Genomic DNA, 22,542 nt, shown 5'->3' with positions numbered 1-22,542 from the left:
AGGGCCTGCTTTGGATCCTCTCTCTCTCTCTCTCTCTCTCTCTTTCTCTCTCTCTCTCTGTCTCTTCCCTGCTCATGCTCTCTCTCACTCAACCATAAACATTAAAAAATAATAATAATAAATAAAAATTTGAATATTCAGAATTCATAAATATGGGACATAAAAACTGTATTACACTTAGAAAATTGATTCATTGGTGCATAGTCCATGTTTACTTATCCCCCACCTTATTCTGCCAAGAATTGCATATGGTGTTTCCTGATATAAGAGTCTAAATTACATTACCACCATGTGCCTCAATTTGAGGATCAAGACTTGTTAATATAAAAGTCAACTCAAGAGCAGAACGAAGATAAGAGTATCAGAAAGAAAGATGACAGGCATGTTTTCTGTTTAAAACTTTGAGACCTACTGGTGCAAAGCAAGCTTCGTCTGAATTTAAGTAAAGGAGAAGAGATTAGAAGTAAAAAATTGTTGCAGTTCATAAGCAGTCCTGTATCTGTGTCGTTTGTATCTTTGAAGGAATCTTAGCCAATGGTTTCCTGTTTTGTGGGCAGTGGATACTGCTTAATAATGTTTCTACTATGAAGAAAGGAGGATATTACACTCAAAACAGGATTGTTTTTCTAAAGATGTTGGCAAAGGAGGTTTGGATACTGAGAAGTCATTCATTCATTCATTCATTCAGCTGTCATTTGCCATGACTGAAAGGTGCCATCGATAGAAAGATGGAGGCTGGGTCCCTGTCGTCCTGGAATGTGTTTCTGGTGGGAGGTGCGAGCGCTGGGTAGCTGGGCCAGGGTGGGGCTGAGTGAGAAGCACCGGGGCTACTGCTCCCCGAAGGCCACGGAGGCCCAGAGAAGGCGGCTGCACGTGTCCAGGGAGGCAGCAAGGAGGACGGAGACTGGCACCCGGAAGGTAGAGGTGACCGTTGAGCCGTGGACCGTTGGGGCATTGGTTCCAGGTTTTCCTGTCCTGCCACCCGCTCACCCCTCCGTCCCTACCAGTTGCTCATTCAGAAGAGATCGAGGGTGGCAGTGGAGGAGGGCCACGGAAGTCATCCCTCTGACAAGAAATAACGGGGTCATTTGCATATAAAAACCAAGTGAAGGAGCTGCGTCTTTGTTTGGCTTGTGGGGTTGGTGACAGCTGCGTTGGCGGGATCCGATGGCACAGACACCCTACTTCCTGACTGGGTGCTCAGCCTCCGTGTTTGTGATGTGATTTTCTCAGTTGTGAGTCAGCTTGAACCCTCGGGAGCAGCCCTGGCCAGCCTGTCATCGTCAGGGCTGACAGTTTTGTTGGCTACACTGTCGCTGCTGCTTCTGTCTTCTCAACGGCCACTTAATAGGCTCAGTGTATTGCTACTAGATTTTGAGGAAGTCAGATAAAAAGAAATGCAGTTCACATGGGTTAGCTTTTGAAAGTTCCATCCTACCAGTGAGTCGGGTCAATACAGTGGCTCATCAGAGCAGCCAGAGTGAGTTACTCTGTGAGAAGCCCAGTCGGGGCTCGTCAGTGGCCTGCAGGCCAGGACCCCCTCCACTCATCCCTCGCTCACTTTGCCCCAGCCAGGTGGCCCTTCTGTTCTCCCCTGGCACCTGCCTGGAGCGCCTCTTCCCAGTGTCCTCCCGGTTTGCCCTTCACCTCCCTCTGGGTCTCAGCTCGCATCTACCTTCTTTCTGGGTGAGGTTTTCCCTGGCGGTTAGCGGAACCAGCCCCCTCCCCTGCAGCACCCCCTCCACATGCCCTGGTCTGCCTTGCTCCCTTGAACTCACCACCATCGGCCTCTGACAAGCTCTTTTCCTTATTTATTCAGTGCCTGTGCCCACCCAGACAGAATGTGAGTACCACAAGGGCAGGGACTTTTGTCTCTTATTCCCTCCAGTGCCAGCATCAGCGCCTGGCACACAGGAGGCCTTCGGGAAGATAACGGACTGAATCCATTAACTTGCACGTTGCCTGAGCCTTGCTCTGGCCCTGGCCCTGGAGCCTTCGTCCCTGCTTCACCACCCGTGGAGAGGAAGCCACTTTGTTGCTGGTCCCAGTATACCTCCCCTCATAATCATTGCTTTCATCCTTCTGCAGACCTCTGACTCTGGGCCCAGAGGTCCCCTCCACTCTGCCTTCTCTTCTCCTTTGCTCCTTTTCCCCACCCTATCAAGGTTGCCCTCCTTGTAATCACCAGGGCGTGGTTAAGACTACTGGCTTCCCTCAGATGAAGTGTGCTCCTAGACCGTGGTTTTCACCTTTTAGCTGCATATCTCTATAAAGTGGATTTCCGAGTGGAAATTCAAATTATAAAAAAGGTAAAAACTCGCTGGTTTTCTGTCTGAAGAGGAAGGGAACTAGGGGCCCCCGTCCCCACAGGGAGCCTCGGAATAGCTCTGCAGGAGCCTGCCAGCGGTTTAAAACCACTATGCTAATAAGCTACTACCTGGGTCCCAAGTAGACTCCACGTGGCCTTCTCAAGACTGCCTCTTAACACCGCCTGGCTGCACCTCCTGGCTGCCAGGGAGAGTGCAGGCACTGTCTGTGGAACCCCTGCTGTGTTTGGAGGCTGGGAATAACCTGTGCACAGCTCTTACATAGGGCGGTCGTGACCCAGGGTAACCTGGGCCTAGCGGTAAGCCAGCTGTCCCCAGACAGGCTGTCCTCACTCAGTGTTTCTGTGGAAGTTCACTCACGTTTCCTCCTACCCTATATCACATACTATAAATTTTAATGTCACTTAGACAAACTGGAAACCATGGAAATGTACAATAATAGAAGAATGTTTAAATAATTTCGATACTGACATATAGAAGAAACAACCATTTAAAAGAATGTTCACTGGGGCGCCTGGGTGGCTCAGTCGGTTAAGTGTCTGACTTCGGCTCAGGTCATGATCTCACAGTTCATGGGTTTGAACCCTGCATGGGGTTCTGTGCTGACAGCTTGGAGCTTGGAGCTTGGAGCCTGCTTCAGATTCTGTATCTCCCTTTCTCTCTGCTCCTCCCTGACTCATGCTTTCTCTCTCTCTCTCTCTCTCTCTCTCTCTCTCTCTCAAATAAGTAAATAAACATTAAAACATATCCGTAAACATTGACCACCTGTGGGATAATGTACTTAAGACACCAAGTTCTGCCGGGAGTTGTCTACTTTGCAGGCCTTTACTCAAGCCCTTGATGGAAGAGGCATTGTTGCTTGCAGGCGAAGGGGAGGGAGCAGAAAGGGAGCTGATGGGTTTGGAAGTGAGTGGAGTGAGCCCTTCCTCCTCAGGGGGCCAGCTTGGGTATTTGGGAATTTCCAGAAGTCATTACTGCCCAAGGGTCAGAGAGCAGGTGGTTCCTAAAACTATGGCTTTTACACTCTGCTTTCTGCCTTCTTTGGTCACTAACAGCTGCTCAGTGAGGCAGGATTAGAACTTTTTAAACTATGTATTAATTATTTTTACCCATTGCTGCTAAAAAAGATTTAACAAATACTTTTAGAGATACATGCACGACAACGATTGGCATGTGTTCCGAGCATGTAATTCGCCCCTTGCGGGCAACACCATTTTCAATGTTGAGAGTGGAAAGTTAGAGCCCCAATATATAAAATTGTATCTACATTTTATGTTATTTTATTTGGTGATAGCTTGTGGCAATATTACGTTTATTTTCAATATGACAGGTTAAAGGTTATTGAAAATGAATTGATAGAGGCTTCAACGAAGAAATTTTCTCTGGGAAAGTTTTATAAGGAGCCCAGCGTTTCTAGTATACAAATGGTGGATTGTTGTAAGAGACTTCTAGAACAGTCGCTGCCTTACCTACGAGGGATGCATCTCTGCATTTCACATTTTTATTCTGTCATGCAAGATGGAGACGTTTGTATTCCTTGGAACTGGAAGGATGGAGAAGCCGTTAAGTAACACAGAAATCGGTATTATTTTTTGAAGAGACAAGAAACCGTTAAACTTATTTAAATCCACAATTTAATATAACAGTATTATTTACATATTACAAGGACAAAATTTCTAACTGCTGCTCTAAAAGTAGACCTTTTTTAAAAATTAATTTCTGCTACAAAACTTGCTTTAAAAGGTTTTATCTCCCAGTCTTATGGCGTTTCTTAGCTGATTGGCAAGATTGGGTAAAAAGATGTCAGCATCAAGGAACATATTTTGCGGTATATAAATGAGGGGTTCTACGAAGTTGAGGATATATATTTTTATATGAGTGAGCGTGTGTAAGTGTAATCAGGTCTCATTCAGCGTAGCTCCGGAGCGATGGAACTCATTCAACATGCAACTTTGTAGTTACATCTCATGGGTCAATACAAATGCGTATTTTGCAGCCAGTACGGGACAGTTGCTGTCCAAAACAGAAGACAACCGATGGATGGCAAAAATTAGATAACCGAATTTTTCCTGAAAGAAAGAGTAGAAGGAAAAAAAGCAACTGGATGTATGTATGGTATTGACATGGACATAAGCAGTCTGATACCAGTTCGTTAGAAACATCTTAGTGACAGCAAACTTGGGTTTAAACCCGTGGGTTTTCCTATCCATTAATCTATCACAACTGTTGGTAGCATGACACAACAGACAGTGAATGTCTTTGAATCAGTGAGGGGACTCTGGTTTCTCATGGACAAACTGTCTGGAAAAACCCTTGCTGGTGTCCCACAGAGTTCCAGCAAGTCGAACCAAGTGTAAAATGGTTCAGGCCATCCAGGATTTGTCACCTCCTCAACCCCGGGCTTCCTGTTCCTACCAGTGTTTCGCATCCGGCATGAAGTCCCTCTGAGCCACCCGTGTGCGAGGTTGTGTGGCCTCCCTGAGGTCGCAGCACGGCCCAGACCTAAGGCCATGGCGGGCCCACTCTGGAGACGCAGGGCTTCTCTCTCTGCAATCCTTTCCCTTCGGATAATGTATTTCGCCAGATCCAAAACCTCTCCAGCTTGTTTCTCAGGAGGGTAAGGTGAATCTAATTTGGGATACCATTTTCGTGGCTCCTACTGCTGGCTGAAGAAATAAGAAAGGAAGTTTTTTTCACAGTGCATCAGAAAGGGAAGGAGCTGTTAACCATTCTTGAAGTATGTTTCAAATTCATCTAAAACACCGATTGTTTAAACTGTTTAAATTCAAATGTGTGTTCAAAAGAAATACTGATGTGTAATTTTTATAGTTTGTGCATATCATCCCTGTGAACATTCAGTAACAAGTATACTGAATTTGTTTTTCTAATGTAAAAATGTTGCCTATAAGGATTTTCCAGAGCCAAATGATGGGGGTGAACAATTCCTTCCTTAAAGGTTATGTAAGAAAATTTATTGAAAAGTAGCTTTGGATCATGCCATTTCTAAAATCAACTAATATAGAATCCTCAGTAATATGTTTTGAATTGGACTTTGTCTCAGAACTGATTGTTAACAATAATATAATAAATAATACATTAATCAGATTATTGTTTTCCTTATTCGGTTATTAATAGTTTCACAACTCCTAGAACATAATAAGAAATTACAAGAAACTGATGGCCTGGCTTACATCGGAAGCCGCATCTGTCTTCAGGACAGATCTCCCCAAGCCCTACTTCCTCCTTCATTTCTTAAAGACCTCTGCCTCCAGGCAGCCCCCCTGAGCTCATGAGGGAGTGGTGGGCATTGAGAAATGGTTCGGTGAAGTAAGAGGGACCAGGGCTGCATCTGGAGTCAGCTCACCTTTGAAACCTCCAAGGACTCTGCACGTCCCAGGCAGAGGCCCCTGAAGTGAACCCCTCCAGCTCAGGCTACTGTCCCAGCACCCTAGAGTTCCTACCTCCCCTATACTAATCCAGTATCACCACCCCACCCCAACTTCCCTGGAGGGACCTGTCTGTGCTTCCCCAGAGTGAGCCAGTTAGACCATGTCCCGTGGAGGTTGGTAGCTCCAAGGCTCTGGGCTCTTCTACAGGGGGCTGTGGTCCTGGCAGCCTTCCACCACAGGCCCCAGAGCTGGGAGCCTAAGCTCCTGGGAGCCTGGCACCCAGACCCAGGGTTCAGGAACCACCGATGCACTGGGTGAGGCCTGGCAGCTAGCTGCCCACAAAGTGCCCCCTTGTTTCCAGACTGCCTGTTACGTGTGCCACCTGGCACCGATCCCAACCACGAGCCCTGTGACCTGGCAGGGTCACCACAGGTGCCTGTTCTGTAATTATTGACACAATCCCCAGGGCACCTTTGTAGGGCTCCCAGTGGCTCCCTGCACAGAGTGGCTCTGGGCAAGGCCTCATCTGGCCTCAGTGTCCCCATCTCTAAGAGGAGACACCAGGTTGTGTTCTTGAAGTTTCTCCCGCCCTCAGTGAGTCTGCCCCAGGAATGCAGAGCCCTCCGTTGGGTGGTCTTGGCCGCCAGCCTAGGTTCCCCTCACTCCTAAGGACGAGGAGGAGGAGGATGGGGGGCAGCCAGTGTCCAGACAGATCAGACCTGAGTCAATGCCACGGGACCCTCTCCTTCCCTGCATTCCCCTGCTTCCTGCAAGTTCAGGCTGCTGGTCCCTCAAAACCCTTCCCTCAGGGGACATACCTATTATGGAGCATTATAGCAATTTTTCCCCCTAAGCTGATGAATGTTGCATATGAGGAAACTGACACCCAAAATTGGAGACTTGCCCAAGGCCTTTCTGCCTGAGGCAGACAAGAGAGGTGGGGTTAGAGCCCAGGTGTCCCGGGGGCTGTGAGGGGTCTGAGCGGGCAGAAGCACCCCCGGCCGTGTGTGTGCCCACTGCTGAGCTAGTACTGCACGTAGGCAACCCACAAGTCAGGATCAGATGTGCCCTTGCGGGCGGGCAGGGGAGATACAGGAACAGAGACCTTGGATGGCGAGGTGTCAGGCCTGGCACCGTGGTGCGGACGGGCCAGCAGGCAGCAGGGCTGACATGCGACGGGCGTGTTGTGCAGAACGGGCTCGCTCACCCCTACATTGCACTGAGGCCACGGGAGGCAGGATTCTGACTGGGTCACAGGACACACTGGCCACAGAATCAAGGCAGGCGGGACCTCAGGCCTTTGCTCCACAGGCCCGAGAACTGGGGTTTCCCGGAGTCCTCAGGCTGAGACAGTGTTTCCGAGCCCCCGCTTCTGCCTCCCACTCCAGCATGACCGGATCAGTGGGAAAGTGGTCATCCGTTCCTGGAGGACCGAGCAGCTGTCCACTGTCCCACCAAAGCATCATCAGGGAGCCTGTCCACTAGGGAAGGCACATAGCTGGAAGGGGCGCCCTGCCCAAAGTCTCTCTCAGCCTCAGATTGCCTCGAAGCTCCTGTCAGGGCCCCAGCCCCTTTGTGCTCAAGGTCCAGGGCAGCCCTGAGGCCCATCCCCAAGTCCAGGTGGCCCCGGGCTGTGCCCAGGAACACAGGGCCTTTGGGTCACACTCATCCTAGCTTGTTCCCATCTCCACCAAAGAAGCATCCTTCTGACTCTGGCTGGGAACCAAAGTACTGCTCTGACACCAACATCAGAACCAAATTCTTGAACCCAAAAAACTTAGGAGCAAAATACCAAGGTGGTTTGGGAGGTAAAAGAAGGTCTAGAAAATGCTATGTGTCAAAATCTAAGTTAAATTGAGGGGCGCCTGGGTGGCGCAGTCGGTTGAGCGTTCGACTTCAGCCAGGTCACGATCTCGCGGTCCGTGAGTTCGAGCCCCGCGTCTGGCTCTGGGCTGATGGCTCGGAGCCTGGAGCCTGTTTCCGATTCTGTGTCTCCCTCTCTCTCTGCCCCTCCCCCGTTCATGCTCTGTCTCTCTCTGTCCCAAAAATAAATAAACGTTGAAAAAAAAAAAATTAAAAAAAAAAAAAGTTAAATTGAAATGAGGTTTGAAAGCACTTGGTTTGTTCTTCTAAGAACTCTGCCCACAGTCCTGTGCGCTTGCAGGGGAGGCAGAGGGGAGCACGAAGGTGTAGAGGTCACAGGCCACTCTGGCCATGGGCAGCTCAGGAAGGTGTGACCATGCAAATACTCTCAAGTTCAAAAGGAAAATCGGTTATTCCCAGTTAAGGACACTTTTCAGCTTGCAGGTGAAGGCCCAGGGGACAGAAGGGCTGGGAAGAAAGGAAGACACTGGGGGCAGGCTGCTGGTCCAAGGGCGCCTCATGTTGGTGGAGCGCCTCCTGGTGGTGAGATGGTGACAGGAATTGCTGAGATTGGCTGGGCGTGGGGGGTGGGGAGAAGGGGAGGGTGCTCCTTGGTCCAGCCTTAGCCAGGCCATAGGTTGGTGCAGATGGGAGGGAATTTCTTGAGCCAGTGTCTTTCAGCGAAGTCTTAGAAGGAGGTGAAAGGACAGCCTCTGTGCAGGTGTGCTGGACAGACCCTGGTCACTGGAAGGAGCCCCTGCACGCTCCCATGCTGAGATCTGGGCCTATCTTGGGGGTTCTCCAGAGAAGCTGGAGAAGCTTCAAGTACATCTGTCTTCATGGGGGATAGGTGATTTCTCCAGTTATCTTGTTTACCCAGAAAAACGTATCTAGAGGTTTCTTCCCCTGTCCAAACAGACTCTTAGACATAGCTACAAAGGAGGAAATTGAGGCAACACAGATGCATCTTTAGTTGGCCATAGTGGGGACAGAGGGCTGTCTCTACACAGCCAGGGTCAAAGGGAACCACCAGCCCCTGGGCTAGGACTAGACAGCCAGTGCCAGGATTCTGTCAGGAAGACAGATGCTTTCCCAGGTGCTCCAGAAATCCTTCCAGGACCAGGAACAGGCCTTACCGAGGCCCACGCTGACAGGCCCATCGCTGACAGGCACACGCTTGCTGTGTGCATCCCTGGGCTCAAGGTTTCCCCTGTTCCCACCAGGACATGCAGCTCTTGAGAATGTACTCTGAGGGCTTTGTCTTCCATGCAGTCAGAAAAGTGTGACTGGTAATGCATGGCCTTTGACAAACTCAGGGCCGAAAAGTTACATGAGCGCCAACCTATGGACATACCCCAATTCTCTGGGACCTTCTCTGTCTAAAACTCTGCCTCTTCCAGACCAGATACCTGCTTTCTGTATGTTTTCTCACTAGAATGCTAATGCATATCTCCCTAACTGGCTCAATCTCATCAAAAATAATTTGGAATTAAAATGGCCTCTTTTGAGAAATTTTGGTATGGACACAACTATTCATTTGAGAGGTGACTTACTCTAAAAAATGAAAACAAAATTCTGACTCCTCCTTTGTAGCTATGTGTTTAGAAGGATTCTAAACACAATTCAAACTCAAAAATTGCCTTCCTAAAATATTTTGTAGCTAAAACTAATATATGAGAATTTTCTCCCTCATCAGCACCTTTAGGATTAGCTTCTGGTATTGACATGTCCCGTGCTTTTTCTCCAGTCTGTTAAAGGCTTACAGTCAGAAATCATAGATACGTTAGCTGAGATATGTTAGCATAGATATGTTGGCTGAGGGGCCCTGGGTGGCTCAGTAGGATTAAGCATATGACTTCTGATTTTGGATCAGGTCATGATCTCACAGTTCATGAGTTCAAGCCCCCATCAGGATCCATGCTAACAATGTGGAGCCTGCTTGGGATTCGTTCTCTCTCCGTCTCTCTACCCCTCCCCAGCTCAAGCTCACAGTCTCTCTCAAAATAACTAAACTTAAAAAAAAAATTTTGTTTTTAATGTTGACTGGTAAATCACTTGATTGCATAAATGTCAGTGTTTGGCTATATATTTTAAGGAGGTAGATACCAAAAAAAGAAAGAAGTCTCATGAAATTGTTTCATGCAGGAGGCATCCTTCCTTGCTTTCCATACATTGTGAATTAATAAGTGCTGGTGTTGGGGTTCCTGGGTGGCTCAGTCGGTTAAGCAGCTGACTTCGGCTCAATTCATGATCTTGTGGTTCCTGAGCTGGAGCCCTGTGTCGGGCTCTGTGCTGACAGCTCAGAACCTGCAGCCTGCTTCTGATTCTCCCATTCTCTCTGCCCCTACCTCACTCTCTCTCTCTCAAAAATAAGTAAATGTTAGGGGCGCCTGGGTGGCGCAGTCGGTTAAGCGTCCGACTTCAGCCAGGTCACGATCTCGCGGTCCGTGAGTTCGAGCCCCGCGTCGGGCTCTGGGCTGATGGCTCAGAGCCTGGAGCCTGTTTCCGATTCTGTGTCTCCCTCTCTCTCTGCCCCTCCCCCGTTCGTGCTCTGTCTCTCTCTGTCCCAAAAAAAATAAATAAACGTGGGGAAAAAAATTTAAAAAAATAAGTAAATGTTAAAAAAAATTTTTAATAAGTGCTGGTATTAAAAATCTTGTGACTCAACAGAACTGTCAAGGACCCAAGTGATGTCAATGTCAAAATCTAATATACAACACTCTCTTTGGTGTGTGTGCATGCCTCAGCTATCTCCTCTGCTTACAGAGAAAAATGATTAGTTGTCTAAAACCAGTTCCTTCTTATGTTTTCTACCTCACTTCCCCTTCCATTCTCCCCTTTCTTGGAAACATGACAGATTTCCTTTATTCATCCAAAACACATTCATTTGTTTTACAAATTCTTCAGGAATGTTTAGTTCAGATAAAGCCAAAATTGTCTACATAAGAAAGAAGAGAAACATTATTAAACTATGTTTATTTTTATGGACTTTAGAAAGTTTATTTAGGAGCTTCGGGTTGATGAATACGTGAAGGTGCTGGAAAGGGTTGCACCCTTTCTTCACACCCTGCCCCACGCCTCTATTCCATCTGGCACTTCCTGAGTTCTACCCTTTTATAATAAACCAGTAATCTGGTTTTTTTTAAGTATATTTACCTAATAGCTTTTATAATTGCCTATAAGATAATAACAAAAGGCATAATTTTCAAAATAAAAGAAAAACTTCAGTATGATTCAGTCTTTACTAATTTATCATCATAAAAAAAAAGCTAGTAAAATATTTTGGTTTATCTAAGACCAAGATTTCATTTCTCACAATTCAAACTTCTGAAAATTCCAAGATTGGTTTTATGAGTTAAATATGTTTCCATTCTTTCCATAACTAGTTTAAGCTTAAAAAGCATATGCATAAAGTATTGAACAAATAAAGTAATAAAAATAATGAATATTTTTTTTCAATATATGAAATTTATTGTCAAATTGGTTTCCATACAACACCCAGTGCTCCTCCCAAAAGTGCCCTCCTCAATACCCATCCCCCACCCCCCATCAACCCTCAGTTTGTTCTTAGATTTTAAGAGTCTCTTATGCTTTGGATCTCTCTCCCACTCTAACCTCTTTTTTTTTCTTTTTTTTCCCTTCCCCTCCCCCAATGGTTTCTGTTAAGTTTCTCAGGATCCACATAAGAGTGAAAACATATGGTATCTGTCTTTCTCTGTATGACTTATTTCACTTAGCATCACACTCTCCAGTTCCATCCACGTTGCTACAAAGGGCCATATTTCATTCTTTCTTATTGCCACGTAGTACTCCATTGTGTATATAAACCACAATTTCTTTATCGATTCATCAGTGGATGGACATTTAGGCTCTTTCCATAATTTGGCTATTGTTGAGAGTGCTGCTATGAACATTGGGGTACAAGTGCCCCTATGCATCAGTACTCCTGGATCCCTTGGGTAAATTCCTAGCAGTGCTACTGCTGGGTCATAGGGTAGGTCTATTTTTAATTTTCTGAGGAACCTCCACACTGTTTTCCAGAGTGGCTGCACCAATTTGCATTCCCACCAACAGTGTAAGAGGGTTCCCGTTTCTCCACATCCTTGCCAGCATCTATAGTCTCCTGATTTGTTCATTTTGGCCACTCTGACTGGCGTGAGGTGATATCTGAGTGTGGTTTTGATTTGTATTTCCCTGATGAGGAACGACGTTGAGCATTTTTTCATGTGCCTGTTGGCCATCTGGATGTCTTCTTTAGAGAAGTGTCTATTCATGTTTTCTGCCCATTTCTTCACTGGGTTATTTGTTTTTCAGGTGTGGAGTTTGGTGAGCTCTTTGTAGATTTTGGATACTAGCCCTTTGTCTGATATGTCATTTGCAAATTTCTTTTCCCATTCCATTGGTTGCCTTTTAGTTTTGTTGGTTGTTTCCTTTACTGTGCAGAAGCTTTTTATCTTCATGAGGTCCCAATAGTTCATTTTTGCTTTTAATTCCCTTGCCTTTGGGGATGTGTCAAGTAAGAAATTGCTACGACTGAGGTCAGAGAGGTCTTTTCCTGCTTTCTCCTCTAGGGTTTTGATGGTTTCCTGTCTCACATCCAGGTCCTTTATCCATTTTGAGTTTATTTTTGTGAATGGTGTGAGAAAGTGGTTTAGTTTCAATCTTCTGCATGTTGCTGTCCAGTTCTCCCAGCACCATTTGTTAAAGAGGCTGTCTTTTTTAGGGGCGACTGGGTGGCTCAGTCGGTTAAGCGGCCAACTTCAGCTCAGGTCATGATCTCGCGGTCCGTGAGGGCTGTGAGTTCGAGCCCCGTGTCAGGCTCTGTGCTGACAGCTCAGAGCCTGGAGCCTGTTTCAGATTCTATGTCTCCCTCTCTCTGACCCTCCCCCGTTCATGCTCTGTCTCTCTCTGTCTCAAAAATAAATAAATGTTATTAAAAAAATTTTATAAAGAGACTGTCTTTTTTCCATTGGATGTTCTTTCCTGCTTTGTCAAAGATTAGTTGCCATACGTTTGTGGGTCTAGTTCTGGGGTTTCTATTCTATTCCATTGGTCTATGTGTCTGTTTTTGTGCCAATACCATGCTGTCTTGATGATTACAGCTTTGTAGTAGAGGCTAAAGTCTGGGATTGTGATGCCTCCTGCTTTGGTCTTCTTCTTCAAAATTACTTTGGCTATTCGGGGCCTTTTGCGGTTCCATATAAATTTTAGGATTGCTTGTTCTAGCTTCAAGAAGAATGCTGGTGCAATTTTGCTTTGAATGTGTAATTAGCTTTGGGTAGTATTGACATTTTGACAATATTTATTCTTCCAATCCATGAGCACGGAATGTTTTCCCGTTTCTTTATATCTTCTTCAATTTCCTTCATAAGCTTTCTATAGTTTTCAGCATACAGATCTTTTACATCTTTGGTTAGATTTATCCCTCGGTATTTTATGCTTCTTGGTGCACTTGTGAATGGGATCAGTTTCTTTATTTTTCTTTCTGTTGCTTCCTTATTAGTGTATAAGAATGCAACTGATTTCTGTACATTGATTTTGTATCCTGAGACTTTGCTGAATTCATGTATCAGTTCTAGCAGACTTTTGGTGGAGTCTATCGGGCTTTCCATGTAGAGTATCATGTCATCTGCAAAAAGTGAAAGCTTGACTTCATCTTTGCCAATTTTGATGCCTTTGATTTCCTTTTGTTGTCTGATTGCTGATGCTAGCACTTCCAACACTGTGTTAAACAACAGCGGTGAGAGTGGACATCCCTGTCGTGTTTCTGATCTCAGGGAAAAAGCTCTGTTTTTCCCCATTGAATATGATGTTAGCTGTGTGTGGGCTTTTCATAAATGGCTTTCATGATCTTTAAGTACATTCCTTCTATCCCAACTTTCTCGAGGGTTTTTATTAAGAAACGTTGCTGAATTTTGTCAAAGGCCTTTTCTGCATCGATTGACAGGATCATATGATTCTTATCTTTTCTTTTACTAATGTGATGTATCACATTGATTGATTTGCGAATGTTGAACCAGCCCTGCAGCCCAGGAATGAATCCCACTTGATCATGGTGAATAGTTCTTTTTATATGCTGTTGAATTCGATTTGCTAGTATCTTATTGAGAATTTTTGCATCCATATTAATCAGGGATATTGGCCTGTAGTTCTCTTTTTTTTACTGGGTCTCTGTCTGGTTTAGGAATCAAAGTAATACTGGCTTCATAGAATGAGTCTGGAAGTTTTCCTTCCCTTTCTATTTTTTTGGAATAGCTTGAGAAGGATAGGTATTATCTCTGCTTTAAACGTCTGGTAGAACTCCCCTGGGAAGCCATCTGGTCCTGGACTCTTATTTGTTGGGAGATTTTTGATGACTGATTCAATTTCTTCTCTGGTTATGGGTCTGTTCAAGCTTTCTATTTCCTCCTGATTGAGTTTTGGAAGCGTGTGGGTGTTTAGGAATTTGTCCATTTCTTCCAGGTTGTCCAGTTTGTTGGCATATATATAATTTTTCATAGTATTCCCTGATAATTGTTTGTATCTCTGAGGGATTGGTTGTAATAATTCCATTTGCATTCATGATTTTATCTATTTGGGTCATCTCCCTTTTCTTTTTGAGAAGCCTGGCTAGAGGTTTATCAATTTTGTTTATTTTTTCAAAAAACCAACTCTTGGATTTGTTGATCTGCTCTACAGTTTTTTTAGATTCTATATTGTTTATTTCTGCTCTGATCTTTATTATTTCTCTTCTTCTGTTGGGTTTGGGGTGTCTTTGCTGTTCTGCTTCTATTTCCTTTAGGTGTGCTGTTAGATTTTGTATTTGGGATTTTTCTTGTTTCTTGAGATAGGCCTGGATTGCAGTATATTTTCCTCTCAGGACTGCCTTCACTGCATCCCAAAGCGTTGGATTGTTGTATTTTCATTTTCGTTTGTTTCCATATATTTTTTAATTTCTTCTCTAATTGCCTGGTTGACCCACTCATTCTTTAGTAGGGTGTTCTTTAACCTCCATGCTTTTGGAGGTTTTCCAGACTTTTTCCTGTGGTTGATTTCAAGCTTCATAGCATTGTGGTCTGAAAGTATGCATGGTATGATTTCAAATCTTGTATACTTATGAAGGGCTGTTTTGTGACCCAGTATGTCACCTATCTTGGAGAATGTTCCATGTGCACTCGAGAAGAGAGTATATTCTGTTGCTTTGGGATGCAGAGTTCTAAATATATCTGTCAAGTCCATCTGATCCAATGTATCATTCAGGGCCCTTGTTTCTTTATTGACTGTGTGTCTAGATGATCTGTCCATTTCTGCAAGTGTAGTGTTAAAGTCCCCTGCAATTACCACATTCTTATCAATAAGGTTGCTTATGTTTGTGATTAATTGTTTTATATATTTGGGGGCTCCCGTATTCGGTGCATAGACATTTATAATTGTTAGCTCTTCCTGATGGATAGACCCTGTAATTATTATATAATGCCCTTCTTCATCTCTGGTTACAGCCTTTAATTTAAAGTCTAGTTTGTCTGATATAAGTATGGCTGCTCCAGCTTTCTTTTGACTTCCAGTAGCATGATAAATAGTTCTCCATCCCCTCACTTTCAATCTGAAGGTGTCCTCAGGTCTAAAATGAGTCTCTTGTAGGCAGCAAATAGATGGGTCTTGTTTTTTTATCCATTCTGATACCTATGTCTTTTGGTTGGCGCATTTAGTCCATTTACGTTCAGTGTTATTATAGAAAGATATGGGTTTAGAGTCATTGTGATGTCTGTAGGTTTCATGCTTGCGGTGATGTCTCTGGTACTTTGTCTCACAGGATCCCCCTTAGGATCTCTTGTAGGGCTGGTTTAGTGTTGGTGAATTCCTTCAGTTTTTGTTTGTTTGAAAGACCTTTATCTCTCCTTCTATTCTGGATGACAGACTTGCTGGATAAAGGATTCTTGGCTGCATATTTTTTTCTGTTCATCACATTGATGATTTCCTGCCATTCCTTCCTGGCCTGCCAAGTTTCAGTAGAGACATCGGTCACGAGTCTTATAGGTCTCCCTTTATAAGTTAGAGCCTGTTTATCTCTAACTGCTTTCAGAATTTTCTCTTTATCATTGTATTTTGCCAGTTTCACTATGATATGTCGTGCAGAAGATCAATTCAAGTTACGTCTGAAGGGAGTTCTCTGTGCCTCTTGGATTTCAATGTCTTTTTCCTTCCCCAGATCAGGGAGGTTCTCAGCTATGATTCCTTCAAGTACACCTTCAGCACCTTTCCCTCTCTCTTCCTCCTCTGGAATACCAATTATGCATAGATTATTTCTCTTCAGTGCATCACTTCTCTAATTTTCCCCTCATACTCCTGGATTTTTTTATCTGTCTTTTTCTTAGCTTCCTCTTTTTCCATAATTTTATCTTCTAGTTCACCTATTCTCTCCTCTGCCTCTTCAATCTGAGCCGTAGTTGTATCCATTTTATTTTGCAGTTCATTGATCGCATTTTTTAGCTCCTCCTGCCTGTTCCTTAGTCCCTTGATCTTTGTAGCAAGACATTCTCTGCTGTCCTTTACACTGTTTTCAAGCCCAGTGATTAATTTTATGACTATTATTCTAAATTCACTTTCTGTTATATTGTTTAAATCCTTTTTGATCAGTTCATTAGCTGTTGTTATTTCCTGGAGATTCTTTTGAGGGGAATTCTTCCATTTCGTCATTTTGGTTAGTCCCTGGAGTGGTGCGGAACTGCAGGGCACTTCTCCTGTGCTGTCTTGAATAACTTGCATTGGTGGGCGGGGCCATAGTCAGACCTGATGTCTGCCCCCAGCCCACCGCTGGGGCCACAGTCAGACTGGTGTGTGCCTTCTCTTCCCCTCTCCTCGGGGCAGGATTCTCTGTGGGGTGGCGTGGCCCATCTGGGCTACTTGCACATTGCCAGGCTTGTGGTGCTGGGGATCTGGCGGATTAGCTGGGGCGGATCGTCAAGGTGCACAGGGGCAGGAGGGACAGGCTCAGCTCGCTTACCCTTCAGAGATCCCGTTGGGAGGGGCCCTGCGGCACCGGGCGGGAGTCAGACCTGCTGGAGGGAGGGATCTGCAGAAGCACAGCGATGGGTGTTTGCGTGGTGCAAGCAAGTTCCCTGGCAGGAACCGGTTCCCTTTGGGATTTTGGCTGGGGGATGGGCAAGGGAGATGGCGCTGGCGAGCGCCTTTGTTCCCCGCCAAGCTGAGCTCTGTCGTCTGGGGCTCAACAACTCTCCCTCCCGTTGTCCTCCAGCCCTCCTGCTCTCCAAGCAGAGCTGTTAGCTTATAACCTTCCAGATGTCAAGTCCTGCTAGCTGTCGGAACACACTCCGTCCGGCACCTCCACTTTTGCAAGCCAGACTCGGGGGCTCTGCTTGGCCGGCGGGCCGCCCCTCCACCCCGGCTCCCTCCCACCAGTCCGTGTAGCACGCAACCGCCTCTCTGCCCTTCCTACCCTCTTCTGTGGGCCTCTCGTCTACACTTGGCTCCAGAGAGTCCATTCTGCTAGTCCTCTCGTGGTTTTCTGGGTTATTTAGGCAGGTATAGGTGGAATCTAAGTGATCAGCAGGACGCGGTGAGCCCAGCGTCCTCCTACACTGCCATCTTCCCTCAATCTTCCATGAATGTTTTTTTTTAATTTTTTAAATTAATTTACTTATTTTGAGAGGGACAGAGAGAGAGAAAATCCCAAGCTGGCTCCAGGCTGTCAGCATAGAGCCTGACGCAAGACTCAATCCCACAAAACGTTGAGATCATGACCTGATCTGAAATCAACAGTCTGATATCCAACCGAGCCACCCAGGAGCCCCAATGAATCTTTTTAAATGCCTCAATTTTATAAATTACTTACAATACTACATTTCACAAAGTTTTGATGTGTTAAATTGTCATCTCCACATTTTTAACTAGTTTTAAAAACTTCAAGCAAATCAATTAATAAGTAATCTTTAAAGAATTATATATTTTCTTTTTAATATATATATTCAAGTTAGTTAACATACAATGTAGTCTTGGCTTCAAGAGTAGAACCCAGTGATTCATCTCTTACATATGACACCCAGTGCTCATCCCAAAAAGTGCCCTCCTTAAAGCCCATCACCCATTTAACCCATCTCCCCACTTATCCCCACCTTCAGCAACCCTCAATTTGTTCTCTGCATTTAAGAGTTTCTTATGGTTTGCCTCCCTCTCTGTTTTTATCTTATTTTTTCCTTCCCTAAGACCTATATATTTTCTGAAAGAAAAAAAGATTTAGAAACACACTGATTATTTAACATGATTATTTGCATATTTGCATATATGTTTGGTTTTGTCTTCTCTGATTTTATTTTTTATTTTTTATTTTTTTAACGTTTATTTATTTTTGAGACAGGGAGAAAGAGCATGAATGGGGAGAGGGTCAGAGAGAGAGGGAGACACAGAATCTGAAACAGGCTCCAGGCTCTGATTTGTCAGCACAGAGCCTGACGCGGGACTCAAACTCACGGACCGTGAGATTATGACCTGAGCCGAAGTCGGATGCCTAACCGACTGAGCCACCCAGGCGCCCCTACCTTCTCTGATTTTAAAATAATGTAAGATAAATACTCAGAAATATATAGCTGTGTGATTTTTAACTCTTCATCCCCAAGTTTCTCTTTTTTACCCCACATTTCTCATTAAAAAAAAAAAAAGATTGGTTACTCTAATTAACAATTGGTAGTTAATTGCACAGGATACATAATAACAGAAAGATACAGGTATACAGATGTGATATTCTATTATTTCAAATGGTTGTTATATTTCATTCAACTGATAATTTTAGTATGATATATATATGTTTCATTAATATACAATTAAGTTAATTATATTTTAAGCCATAGTTAGAAACTTTAACTTATTACCTGTGTATATATTTATACATCTGTGTATACTTAAATGCATACAAATAAAAGTAAGTTGATTGCTCCTTTATTATAATTTGTTACATAAATAATGTACCAAAAGAGTAAAATTAACACTTGGGTCTCTGATGGCTAATGTGTCAACTTGACTAGGTCCCTGATACTTAGCTAAATATTATTTCTGGATGCGTTGTGAAGGTGTTTCTGGATGAGATTAACATTTGAATCCCTAGACTGAGTGAAGCAGACTGCTCTCCCCAATGTGGGTGGGCTTCATCCAATCAGTTGAAGGCCTGAATAGAATAAAAGTTCTACCTGATTGTCCTCAAGCTGGGATGTTGGTCTCCTCCTGCCTTTGGCCTCTGACCTGGATGGCGGCTATACCATCAGCCCTCCCAGTACTGTATTTCTCAGCCTTCATAACCGTGTAAGCCAAGTCCTTATAATAACTCTCATAGATATAAACACACACATGTGTTATATATACATCCTATTGATTCTATTTCTCTGAAGAACCCTAATACAGTCTCTCATGTAAAAGGACTAAGGTTCTTGTTTGCTTTATTGACATACAAGTTGACAATGTTACTTTAATTTCAGGTATACAACATAGTGAATCAACAATTCTATACATTACTCAGTACTCACTATGATAAGTAGTCACCATCTGTTACCATACAACGTTATTACAATATTATTGACCATTCAGGTCCTCTGCCCACTTTTTAATCAAGTTGTTTTTGGTTTCTTGTTTGTTTTTTTGTTTTGGTGTTGAATTGTATGAGTTCTTTATATATGTTGGATATTGACCCCTTATCAGATATATCATTTACAAATATCTTTTCCCATTCAATAGGTTGTCTTTTCATTTTGTTGATGGCTTTCTTTGTTGTGCAAAAGCTTTTTATTTTGGTATAGTCCAATAGTTTGTTTTTGTTTTTGTTTGTTTGTTTGTTTACTTTTGTTTCCCTGCCCCAAGGAGACATATCCAGAAAACTGTTGCTAAGGTCAATGTCCAAAAATTTACTGCCTATGTTTTCTTTTAGAAGTTTTATGGTTTCAGATCTTACATTCAGGTCTTTGATCCATGTTGAGTTTATTTTTGTCTATGGTGTAAGAAAGTGGTCCAATTTCATTCTTTTACATGTAGCTGTCCAGTTTTCCAAACACCATTTATTGAAGAGACTGTCTTTTCTCCACTGAATATTCTTGCCTCCTTTGACATAGATTAATTGACCATGTAATTGTAGGTTTATTTCTGGGCTTTATATTCTACTACATTGATCTATGTGTCTTGTTTTATGGTGGTACCATACAGTTTTGATCACTATATCTTTGTGGTATACCTTGAAATCTGGGATTATGATACCTTCAGTTTTGTTCTTTCTCAAGATTGCTTTGGCTAATGTTTGGGGTCCTTTGTGTTTCCATACAAATTTTAGGATTATTTGCTCTAGTTCTGTGAAAAGTACTATTGGTATTTTGATAGGAATATCATTAAATCTGCTTGGGTGGTATAAACATTTTAACAATATTCTTCCAATCCATGGTAACAATATCTTTCCATTTGTTTGTGTTGTTTTCAATTTCTTTCATCAATGTCATCATTTTCAGTGTATAGGTCTTTCATCTCCCTGGCTAAATTTATTCCTGGGTATTTTATTCTTTTTGATGTGATTGTAAATGGCATCATTTTCTTAATTTCTCTTTCTGCTATTTCATTCTTAGCATATAGAAACACAATAATTTCTGTACATTAGTTTTGTATTCTGCACCATTACTGAATTCATTTATTAGTTCTTTTTTAAATTTTTTTAATGTTTAATTATTTTTGAGAGAGAGAGCGGGGTAGAGGCAGAGAGAGAGGGAGACACAGAATCTGAAGCAGGCTTCAGGCTCTGAGCTGTCAACACAGAGCCCAACGTGGGGCTCACACTCACAAACTGTGAGATCATGACTTGGGCTGAAGTAGGGTGCTTAACCGACTGAGCCACCCAGGCGCCCCCATTTATTAGTTCTAATAGTGTTTGGTGGAATTTTTTTAATGTTTAAAGTACTAGAGGTTCCTCTTTGTTACCAAATTATTTGGTTAATTCTCAGTACTTTTAGCATATTCTTAAAATAATATAAATTCCCTTAGATACATCTGACCTTATTTTATTCATGTTTTTAAATGACATCATAGAAGCAAATTCACCTTTAAAATATAGAACTCACAAAAATTAAATTTAATTTAATTGCCCAGAAATTAAAGTTCATATGACTAAAATAATTGCCCTCGCCCAAGCATGCTAACTAGCACAAGCAAAGAAGTATGTATTTATACTGGTAGTAAAGGTGCTTTCATCCATGAATCGCCTTGGACAACCCATTGTGAAAGCAAAGCTCTATGATTCTCTATGATTGGCTGGGAGCCTTGATGTCATAAAGGCTAAGTGCTGGTGCCAGAGAATAAAAGGAGGGGGCTGTGGAGTTGAGAGAGTACTGCAGGTCTTCTGCCACTCCTCCTCTTTGTGCTTCCCTTTACAGCCATCCTTCTCCCAAACCCACTGACCATGGCCTTAGAACTGTCACAGCGTTCCAGTCACGGACCCAAACACTTCCCACAGCTAACCCACATTCCCCACCCAGCATCAATTTCCAAAACAGTGCTCAGACCACAAAAACTATTTTGACTTAGTTAGAGATAAGGGCTGTCAGATGTCACTGGAAAAGATCATCACTTCATACCTTATAAAAGAAATAGAACCCATAAATTCACAGGAAATGGCCCTTGGCAAATGCGTGTTGGTTATTTAGAGCAAGAATGGATGACTTGGAGAAATGCAGTGTGTTTCTTATCAAGTTCTAATCAAACCTAAAAATTAAATTGGGGCAGCTTATGAGATCTCTCATATTCCTGGAAAAGTTTTTAAAGTCTCTGAGAAAAGCTTGTACCCCTATGGAGCATAGGCTAGTTCACTGAAGCTCATGGACCATGAGGTTTCTTGGAACCAATGTGTGTGAAGAGAATTCCCCACCATTGACCACTGATGGAGAACTCACCTAGGCTTTCTCTCCTCTCCTTTAGATGATAAGTCAGTTGGGGTCAAGGAATAAGCTTTTACCTACATTTATATGGGTAAATGAAGTCACTGCACAAATTACCTACCTTACATAGAAGATAAATCCTCCCACACCATCTCCTGCTTCTCTGCTGAGCATGAAATGTAGACCTCTATCTGGATTTGGGCTGAGAATGTGGCTCCTTCCTATCTCAGAGGCTCACCTTTTGTCTCTACACAGACACTGAGTCCAGTGTCTGCCTCCCTGAGAGAAAATAGCCTAAGAAGCCCTGGTTGGTCTCCACCAGGCACTGGGCAGGTGCTCACTGCTATCAAGAGCCCTCCTTCATTAGCAGAACCAGGCATTCTGCTCTCTCCATTCTCAGGCTCCCCCACTGTGCTGGCCACTGGCATCATTTCCCTCCCCCTAGGGCACTCTCCTAGAACAAGGGCTTTCCTACTTTTATGATTTGTCCACAAAGGTAACATCCTTCAGCCTCCAGAAAATGGTCTTCCAGGCTGTTTGCATTACTCACAGGACCTACACAGGGCTCTCAGAGGCTTTCAGTCTGACTCAAATCATGACTTGGTTTGTCTTTTAAAATGTCTCAGAGTCTAATGTTGAAGTCTTTCTCAAATATTTACTATTTTCCATATATGTATGTGTAATTATTGTAAATAAATTCTTTTGTTTTAATTTTTTTATTTTTTAAAATTTACATCCAAATTAGTTAGCATATACTGCAATGGTTTCAGGAGTAGATTCCTTAGTGCCCCTTACCCATTTAGCCCATCCCCCCTCCCACAACCCCTCCAGCAACCCTCAGTTTGTTTTCAATATTTATGAGTCTCTTCTGTTTTGTCCCCCTCCCTGTTTTTATATTATTTTTGTTTCCCTTCCCTTATGTTCATCGGTTTTGTCTCTTAAAGTCCTCATATGAGTGAAGTCATATGATTTTTGTCTTTCTCTGACTGACTAATTTCACTTAGCATAATACCCTCCAGTTCCATCCACGTAGTTGCAAATGGCAAGATTTCATTCTTTTTGATTGCT

General features: G+C 43.5%; 2 protein-coding genes across 5 annotated transcripts in view; one reads left to right on the top strand and one right to left on the bottom strand.

The window, feature by feature from the left end:
• The window catches only part of TCAIM (T cell activation inhibitor, mitochondrial), a 76,016-nt gene extending 70,584 nt beyond the window's left edge, over positions 1-5,432 (top strand). For all 4 annotated transcript variants that reach the window (XM_030329899.1, XM_030329896.1, XM_030329898.1 and 1 more), the window contains one exon: positions 3,658-5,432. In XM_030329899.1, the coding sequence (XP_030185759.1) occupies positions 3,658-3,898 (241 nt within the window). In that variant the 3' untranslated portion in view covers positions 3,899-5,432. The remainder of the gene's footprint in view (positions 1-3,657) is intronic.
• Positions 5,433-7,999: 2,567 nt separating this feature from the next.
• On the bottom strand, positions 8,000-8,509 carry CC2H3orf86 (chromosome C2 C3orf86 homolog). The gene is given in 4 exon segments (XM_030330047.1): positions 8,000-8,289; positions 8,292-8,336; positions 8,339-8,419; positions 8,422-8,509. Coding segments are annotated over 4 exon segments (504 nt in total).
• Positions 8,510-22,542: the final 14,033 nt, after the last annotated feature.

This window comes from Lynx canadensis, chromosome C2 (assembly GCF_007474595.2).
Source record: "Lynx canadensis isolate LIC74 chromosome C2, mLynCan4.pri.v2, whole genome shotgun sequence".
Lineage (NCBI taxonomy): Eukaryota > Metazoa > Chordata > Mammalia > Carnivora > Felidae > Lynx > Lynx canadensis.
Note: the sequence above shows the minus strand (reverse complement) of the source record. Positions and strands in the feature narration are given on the sequence as shown.